Source organism: Ceratotherium simum, chromosome 5 (assembly GCF_057802395.1).
Source record: "Ceratotherium simum simum isolate JZ-2026a chromosome 5, ASM5780239v1, whole genome shotgun sequence".
NCBI lineage: Eukaryota > Metazoa > Chordata > Mammalia > Perissodactyla > Rhinocerotidae > Ceratotherium > Ceratotherium simum.
Window position 1 is genome coordinate 77634659 of NC_141904.1, and position 9150 is coordinate 77643808.

General features: G+C 40.2%; 1 protein-coding gene across 1 annotated transcript; it reads left to right on the forward strand.

Moving 5' to 3' along the window:
* Nucleotides 1–11: 11 nt before the first annotated feature.
* LOC101393273 (histone-lysine N-methyltransferase SETMAR) lies at nucleotides 12–8560 on the forward strand. Its single transcript, XM_004442417.3, has 2 exons — nucleotides 12–164; nucleotides 7009–8560. Exons 1-2 carry the CDS (start codon nucleotides 12–14, stop codon nucleotides 7795–7797), a joined length of 942 nt encoding a protein of 313 aa, XP_004442474.2. The 3' UTR covers nucleotides 7798–8560.
* The last annotated feature ends 590 nt before the right edge of the window (nucleotides 8561–9150 follow it).

A 9150-nucleotide genomic window follows, 5' to 3' on the forward strand; every position in this document is an offset into this window, starting at 1 on the left:
GACTGGGCGCAATGTCCGCTAAAGCCGTGGACAACTGGCCTTGCGGGATGGCAGCGTCTGAGGAGAAAGGTGAGGCCCCGACCCAGCAGCTGGATGTCGCGCGCGGCCTGGAGAACTTGCCTGTGAGCGCGTGGCCCCCGGGGCAGGGGCCAGAGCCCTTCCAGGTAGGGGGCGGGGCTCGGCCGCGGAGAATACTGCGCGCGGCCCCCGAGGGCGGGGCCGGCACCCTCTGTACCGGGCGGCGGTAGACGGTCACGAGCGCTGCGCGCGCAGCTCCCGGGGCGGGGCTGGCGCTCTTCCAAGTAGGGTGCCTGGCTAGGTGCCCGCCAGGGTTGGCTGTGCAGCTACCCAGGTGGTCGTACTTCTGTGGAAGACTCTAATACTGCGGGTTGTCTCCAAAATTCGCCATCTTTTTACTTACGCTATCGCACAGCTATTTGCGCGCGCGAGAATAGCTCTTAAATGCACAGGTTTCGGTCTTTTTCTATTAATCCTCCGTAATGACCTTAACAAGAGTATTTTTCTTTTCTGCCCATAGACTGGCAGTTCCCTGAAGGGCAAAACTACAGGTTTCGTGAGGTCCCGTGCAAAGAGCCCTGAGAACCTGTCTTTTTGTCCTCTTTCTGATCCCATAGTTCATGGAGGGATTTCGGGCAAATCACTAGGCTCTCCGGTCTTAGGTGACTCATATGTAAAATAAGGCATGAGGCCTACTAACGGATCTTAGCTCCTAGAGACAGACTTAGTTGAGGTCTCCCTCATGCTGCGGATGAGCTGTTGGGCAATATAAACTAGCCTCAGCTAAGCCTTAAAGTTCTCCCAAGTGCAATTAAAATAATAGTACTTGTCTCCGGATTGGTTTGAGAATTACAAGTAAAATACAGTTCCTGGTTTGCTGAAAGAACTCAATAAAGTTCATTACTGTTAATACCTCAAAGCCCTTCCTGCACTAAGTTTCTCACTCCTCTGACCTTGGCCTGCATGTTGCCTAAGGAATAAGGCCTAACGAAAAAAAAAGCCCAAAAATCAAGGATGTTGGAATGGAAAGAGCACTGGACCTGGAGGTAGGAGAGCTAGGTTCAGGACTTAGCCATCTTAGCTATGTCTCAGAGCCTGTTTCTTCATCTGCAAAATGAAAATAAAAATTTATAGCCCTTTTCACATCCATTATCAGTATTGAGTCTTGTCTGTCCTTCCTAGGTTTGTTGTGAGGATCAGACGAGACAATAGATTCAATAGCAATTTTCAAAGAGTAGAGCAGGATATTAATGTCAGAAATGGTTGTTATTCCTCAAACTGCCATAGGCAGTTTATGGTTAATAATATGGTTGGCTAGCACCAAATTAAACACTGATCCCTAAAAGTTTATTCAAGACCAAACTGCTGAATGTCAAAAACAACTGATATATGTTTTCTTTATTCAACAAATCATTGAGTGCCTGTAATGTGCTGGGCACCATGTTAAGCTAGGCATAGAAGATAAAATGGTGACAACATGCAATTCCTGCCCTTGAGTTTATAAGAGCATATAGAAAGCACTTGGTTGCTATAAAAAGCAGGGGAAGGAAGCCTTGTGGATTGATCCTTATACCTGGAGTTGATGGGCATAAATGAAAATCAGGAGTCTAAGACTCGGTCCCACAGTGTTCTAGCTGCCTGGCTATATGCACACCTCTGGGTAGAGTTAGAGTTTCAGAAAGAAGACAAGATTCCTTCCTCAAGGAGCTTATAGTCTTACTAAGAAGATAAAACATGCTCGAAACATTTAAATGACAAGCCTAAAAGTGCCTTCAACTAGTGTGCTTCCATATCTTCATGAAGCACAAAACCGGTCTTATAAAAGGTCAAAACAGCTTGCTTGCCCCAAACCTTGCCTTCACAGGCAAATGCACAGGTAAGAATTCAGGCATGGTAAAACTCAAGGTAAAAATAACTTTGTGTCTAGTTTGCTTTGGGGTACTGTGTGAAAAGGCAAGAAGAATGTTCAAATGTTCAGATTGGAAACAAGCATATCGTAATGCCATCAGTGTTGAAAGCCAAGTAGAAAATAAACTAATTGATTTTGAGCTAAGATGGATCTAACTATTTTTCAGGTCAGTGAAACCAGCTTCAGACATCCTTTTTAAGATTTCAACTTGGCCTTGACAAGAATTATCTGGCTCACAGTCTCCTAATGGCTGCTTGGAGCAAAAACAAACTCATGGGGCTAGAGGCCAAGTACAAATATTCTTGTAGCTGGTGTTTCAAAATAACTAAAAAAGGAATGAAGATTTTCACAGCACTTCCTTGAAATTCAGAATCAAGGCCTAGGTTTTAAGCTCAGAATATTATGCAGTGTCATACTTTAGTTTCTGGGGCTTCAATACAGAGTGTGACTCCCAAAAGTCATACTACTAATCAGAAGTTATCAAGAGCTGCAATCAGTCAATCAAAAGATAGTTCCTGAGTGCCTGCTCTGTGCCTAGAACTCTGGATAGGAACCCCACCCGTACCACCATACCACACCCAGACCTCATGATCATGCCTTTCCTTGAGACATATATTTGTTAGAAAGACAAGACCTACACATTTAGTATAACTAGAGAGTCCTACAGTCTATGCCATTTAGATCCCAAAGTTCATGCTATTAATATAAGTGCAGGTCTAGTTCAGAGAAGGGAGAAATTGTGGATGAGAATAGCCAAGGAGGTATATTTGCTCTTCAACATGCTGTCTCCTGTTTCCATTTTGGTTTCTTGGGTAAATAAGAAGCCAAATTTTTTTTATAAAAAAAATTGTCTCAAGTTTTCTGTCAAACTTTTCACTGTTTTATAGTTGCTAACCCAAAGTTTAGCAAGTCACTTGCCCTAAGTCACAATGCTAGTAAGAGCCTGGCTCTGTATGTGTCTTGTTTAGAACATTCCATATTCTACATTCAGAAGTTCTCCAGCGCTTGTCCAGTGTTCCAGGCCACAGTCAGTTTTCCTGTATGGCCTCCTGTACCCTGCTCCAGTCCCACCTCCCACTTGGAGACCTTATTGCTCATTGGCCATTTATATCTTTGACTAAATTTTAGCCATTTCCTGGCACCATTCTCAGCTTCCACTCTGGGTATATCAGTCAAGACTTGTTTGTTTGCAAGAAACATAAATACATCACAAACTGACTCAAGCAAAAAGGGAACGAATTGCCTCACATAACACCAAAGTCCCAGAGTGGTAACTATAGGAATGTCTGGATCCAAGAACTCTAATGGTGTCATCAGATATTTCTTTCTACCACCTACCTCTGTGGTAGGTGTAGCACCCCCCCGTTCCCCTTTCCTGTGGTTGGCTACACACTCAATAGGTCTTAGGTGTGTGGCAGAATTTGGGAATGCCGGGTGAACTCTAGAGTTTAGCAGCCCCAGTGGAAAGAGAATGCCTCTTCCCTAATTGTTTCAGCTGAAGTTCCAGAATTATGTTTCGTTGATCTGGCTTAGGTCACTGTCCAACCTGTACCCCTATCCAAACCACTGAGACAAGAGTGGGAAGAGTTCCCCTGTGATGAGTTGGGGGTGCTTTTATCAGAAGAAAAGGAATGGATGCTGTGCAAGTGAAAACATATGTCCTTTATGGTCGCATCCCCCAAGCTTTGATCTCTTGCTGGGTTAGAGTAGGTACAAAAATCCTCAGGGTAACACCCTTTTGAGATCAGTTTGGTCCTCGGCTTTGTACCTGGAAGTAGGTTAGAGACTATGGAAAGAGTGTTACAAATTGGGAGCATTTACACTCAGGTCAACTGACTCCCAATTTGTAACAAGCTTTCCATTAGCTTTCAAGGATACTTAAAGTTTAACAGTTTGCATCGCATATCAATATTTGAATAGAATGTCAGGTCAATGACAGATTATTTCTGAGAAGAATAAATAATTTTTCAATATGTAGTTAAATATCTGAAAAGATGGATAATTACATAATCGTACGTTAAATTAGACCATGGTTTTTAAAAGATTATTCTTTAGTATAGCCATTTTTCTAAGTCAAGTAAAATATCTTTCTGGAATGGTATTTTACTAACCTTATATGGAGGAGAAAAATGAAAACATATAGACATAAAATGATTTGTGATGATTATTGGTATCAGGGTCAATGATTACACCCATGAAGGGAAAAAAAAATATTCTCTTTAAACAGAAAATTTTATCCAGACGTCTCTATTATCCTTTGGAAGGTGTCTGCAGCTCATTTGGAATTAGCTACCATTTGTAATCTAAGTCTCTAGAGGATCTTAGATTGTACATCAAGTTTAAATTACAGAATTAAAATACGTATATATATATCTCACTAGGTTCTCCAAAATCTTTTTTAAATGTATAAGTAAAAATAAGCAAATAGAAGTATTTTTCCAAACCTATCCACATGCAAATAAGTTCCACAAGGTTAGAAAACTGCAGTTAAGTCAGACTTGATTTTAAAAGGAGTTATCTGTGTCAAAAAAATCACTTTCGAGTTTAGTGATTTCTATAGTACATTAAAAATATGTGTGCCTTTAAGAACAAATTTAAGAGACAAATTTAAGAACAATTTAAAAGAATTCTTCATGAAAAGTTTAACAAAGAGATAGTAAAATCTTCATTTTACAAGCGCTTCTTAAAACGTCTCGATAACCATTTACATTTCAGCGATGACTTAAAAGCTGGAGACAGATTCTGTACAAGACAGCAGTCATTGAATTTGACTGATAGGGCATCTTTTTCTAAGCCCTCCTTTATCCCTTTAGGACATCTCTGCTAAGGTAAAGCTGGAAGAAATGACACAAACAAGAGAAGCTATTTCTGCTTTCCACCCCCAAATCACTTTTTAAGCAGTGTTGGCCTTCCCTCGCAGGTACTCCCACTCATCATCCTCCTCAACTTTCACAAGAAGATGTCAGTCCTTCCCTCCAGCTCAGTGTTTTTTCAAGTATGGGGTTTTACACCCAACTGCATAGCTCCACCGAGGCCTCCACAGGGAGTTTAACTACATGCTGTTCAATACCTTTCTAAAGCTTGGCCAGGAGACACAATATTAATGGAAGATTGACTGAAAGATATGAGGTTGGAACATTCCTCTAGATACTCTAAAATCTGTCCCTGAATTAAAGACTGTGCAACTGGTCCCTCAGAACTGCTTTTGCTGACTGTGCTGTGGCAGTGTGCCAACAGCCATTATTGGGTCACAGATGAACGAAATGAAAAACAGCCCATGAAACTGCTTCCTGGAAAAGAATGGTGTAGGATGGACACATTGGTGAAATTTCTCTCCAGTCTCCATATTGGAAAAAGTCAACGCTTCTGAACAGTGAGATTGTTCCTTATGGACAGTGCAAACCATACATGTAATTGTATTTCCCTCTTGGAAGTGGTTGCTCTCAGGCAGAGCCAGATGTCCACTACTTCTACTACTAAGTTTGCTCGATTAGCTTGCTCTCATTTTCCCCTTTGCCTTGCTTTTCTTACCATTGTTCATTTATCTTACTGCTTTGTAAGCCTCATTAAATCCTTTTTGGAACAAAGCAAGTATGAATAAATGAATTAGATTCCGTATAAGCAAGAATTATTCTGAGCCAGCCCTGATGGCCTAGTGGTTAAAGTTCAGCGCTCTCACTGCTTCGGCGGCCTGGATTCCTTTCCCAGTCGCAGAACCACACCACCTGTCTGTCAGTTGCCATGCTGTGGTGGCAGCTCACATAGAAGAACTAGAAAGACTTTCAAGCGGGATATACCACCATGCACTAGGGCTTTGGGGAGTAAAAAAAAACGAGGAAAATTGGCAAAGATGTTAGCTCAGGGCGAATCTTTCCCTGCAAAGAAAAAAAGAATTATTCTACACATAAGAAAATATGCTGGGCTCATGAGAGACACTATAATCTTCAGCGTTTGAAAATAAGCTTCAGGGCCGGCCCTGTGGCTTGGTGGTTAAGTGCGCGCGCTGCAATGCTGGTGGCCCGGGTTCGGATCCCGGGTGCGCATCGAGGCACCACTTCTCCGTCCATCCTGAGGCCAAGTCCCACATACAGCAACTAGAAGGATGTGCAGCTATGACATACAACTATCTACTGGGGCTTTGGGGGGAAAAAATAAAATAAATAAAATCTTTAAAAAAAAAAAAAATAAGCTTCATTATGCCCATAAGGAAATAACCAGAGGTCAGGCTTCACACAGAGATTTTAGACTTAGGACTTTTTTTCCTGTAACATTTTATAAATGTAACATTTTGAAAATACAGGTACATTTAAAAGACTGAGAAACTTTTTCATATTATCTCTTTCTCATTTAATAAGAACAGGATTTCTTACATGTATACAATATATCTACAATAAATTTAAGTATCTATTAATATATATGTAGCAAATACATTTTTTGGAATTCTGTCTGTAATTTTTTGGCCAAATGCCTGTTTTGACATTGTGAAGACTCAAATAGAACTATAAGGTAATAGTATTTTTTAAAACATGAGAGACTATTTAAGAATTTAAATAATCTTCACATAAAAAATTCTTTAAAAAAATAAACAGAAGACTCTCTTACAAAGGCCATTTTTCATTGATTTATCATTTATGACTTTCTTATCCCCAAAAAGGATCTGAGGTAACTCACAATAAAACTATGTACATATTATCAGATAAATGTAAAGGAGATCAAAAGCCAAGGAGAGAACACTTAACTGCATTCAGAAAATAAATTCAGCGCTGATTTTCCTCACATCCAAAGCTAAGAGGGAAATGAAATGGTTACATAGCTTTCAATTTCTAAGAGGAAAAAAAATACATATTTTCCTATTGTTATCCTTATATCTAAAATGAAACCATAGAATTTTAAATCTAAAAAATAATTTTATTTTTTAAATTGGAGAGATATATTTTCAGACAATATTTTAATATGTTTGTCAGGTTTGTTCTATTTTTATATATGTTGGAATTAGGAAGTGTCTCAGCCAAAAGCTGCTTTAAATGTATATGAAATACGTGACATGTCATGCTGACTTACATTATTTCTACTTTTTGCAGTATACTCCTGATCATGTAGCTGGACCCGGAACAGACATTGATCCCACTCAAATAACCTTTCCTGGATGCAGTTGTCTCAAAACTCCCTGCCTCCCTGGTTCTTGCTCCTGTCTCCGTCGCGAGGAGAACTATGATGGTAATTCATGCCTCAGACACATAGGGTCCGAAGCCAAGTGTGCCGAGCCAGTGTTTGAATGCAGTGTCCTGTGCCAGTGCAGTGACCAGTGCAGGAACAGAGTAGTCCAGCAGGGTCTGCAATTCCACCTCCAGGTGTTCAAGACAGATAAAAAAGGCTGGGGACTTCGTACCTTGGAATTTATACCAAAAGGACGGTTTGTCTGTGAATATGCTGGCGAGGTTTTAGGATTCTCCGAAGTACAGAGAAGAATTCAATTACAAACTGTACACGATTTGAATTACATTATAGCCGTCAGGGAACATGTTTATAATGGGCAGGTAATAGAAACATTTGTTGATCCTGCCCATATAGGAAATATTGGAAGATTCCTTAATCATTCTTGTGAGCCAAACCTGTTGATGATTCCTGTCCGAATTGACTCAATGGTACCAAAGTTGGCACTTTTTGCAGCCAAAGACATTTTGCCAGAAGAAGAACTCTCATATGATTATTCAGGAAGATTTCTTAATCTAATGGACAGTGAAGACAAAGAAAGGCTAGATAATGGGAAACTAAGAAAACCTTGTTATTGTGGTGCCAAATCGTGTGCTGCTTTCCTGCCTTATGACAGTTCACTGTACTGTCACTCAGAAAAACCAGACATCAGTTAGGAAAGGAAAAGTATAGGAGAAACACGTCCGGCCTCTCTCAGTGGGTGCGAATGAGAAGGAACTGAGCATGTTTGGCTCAGCCCTTCTGGGTTCCCCTCTTACAAGCAGCTTATCCCCGAGGTACATCTCTGGTAAGCAGCTTGCCCTGCACTATAGGGGAGGCCGGTGGTTGTCTAGCTCTGCCTCTGCCGGGCTGCGTAAGTTTAACTCAGGAATGTGGCAGAGACTACAAGTTGTCCAGTAATACGTTTTCTCCCATTCGATATTAGAATTCCCAGTTTTTAACTGGGTACATGACTACCCAGCTAAAAACTGGGCACTTTTCCTGGTTAGATGTGGCTAAGTGACTATGTTCTAGCTAATGGGATATAAGCACAAATGGTGTGTCCTTAAATTGAGACATCCCTCCCTTATCCTCCTCTTTCTTCCTATTGGCTAGAATGTATACATGATGGCCAGAGCTGGAGCATCCATCCTAGACCCCGAGATGACTTTGGAAAAAGAAGCCACACGTAGCAAATCAACAAAATTGAAAGGCATCTGAGAACTGTATACTGTGGAACCCTCTACCAGTCCTGATCTGACACCTCTAGACTTTTAGGTGAAAAATAGTCTCTCCCTCATTTATGCCTCTGTTATTTTGAGTTTTCTAGCACTAGCATTGAACCTAATCATAATGATCCAAGGAAACCATTGTGGCTGCACACCTAAGCCCTGCTTTCCAATCAGTTTTATCAGTAATAAAGCTGATAGTTTGATTCTATCTGTCTGACTCCTGTATCTTATTTCTCATTTGTTTCTAAACACAAATCAAGGAAAAGAACATGATTATCACCTGCTAAAACCCTAATAATTGCCACCAATAGTGAAAAATATAACTATGAGAATGACTTCCATGTATATAACCAAAAGTCATAGAAGGAAACAAATTGTAAAATTTTCACTGTATGCTTGCCTGTACTCTGAAGCTTGTGAAGTTATGCTTCAAAACCTCAAACAGCCTCACTTAAACATGAAAATAACCCTGTCAACAGCATAGAAGGGGATGGGAGTTTTATAATTCCATTTAAATTTCTGGAGAGGCAAATATCTCTAACTTCCTTCCTTAAAACAAGGATGTTGCAAAAACAAAGTTGCTACAAGGTTTATTAGACTTTTTGAAAGCTAAAATAATTATTTGGGCCCTATAATTTCTTTCTAGTACATTTAAACCCTACCACCAGAAGAACCTGCACTTTAAAAGTTATAAGGAACCATATTATATATAACACTCCTGTATAATATCATAAGGAGGATAGTTGTTTACTTTGAGTGAAATGTATGGTATGTGAATTAGACATCAATAAGGCTGTT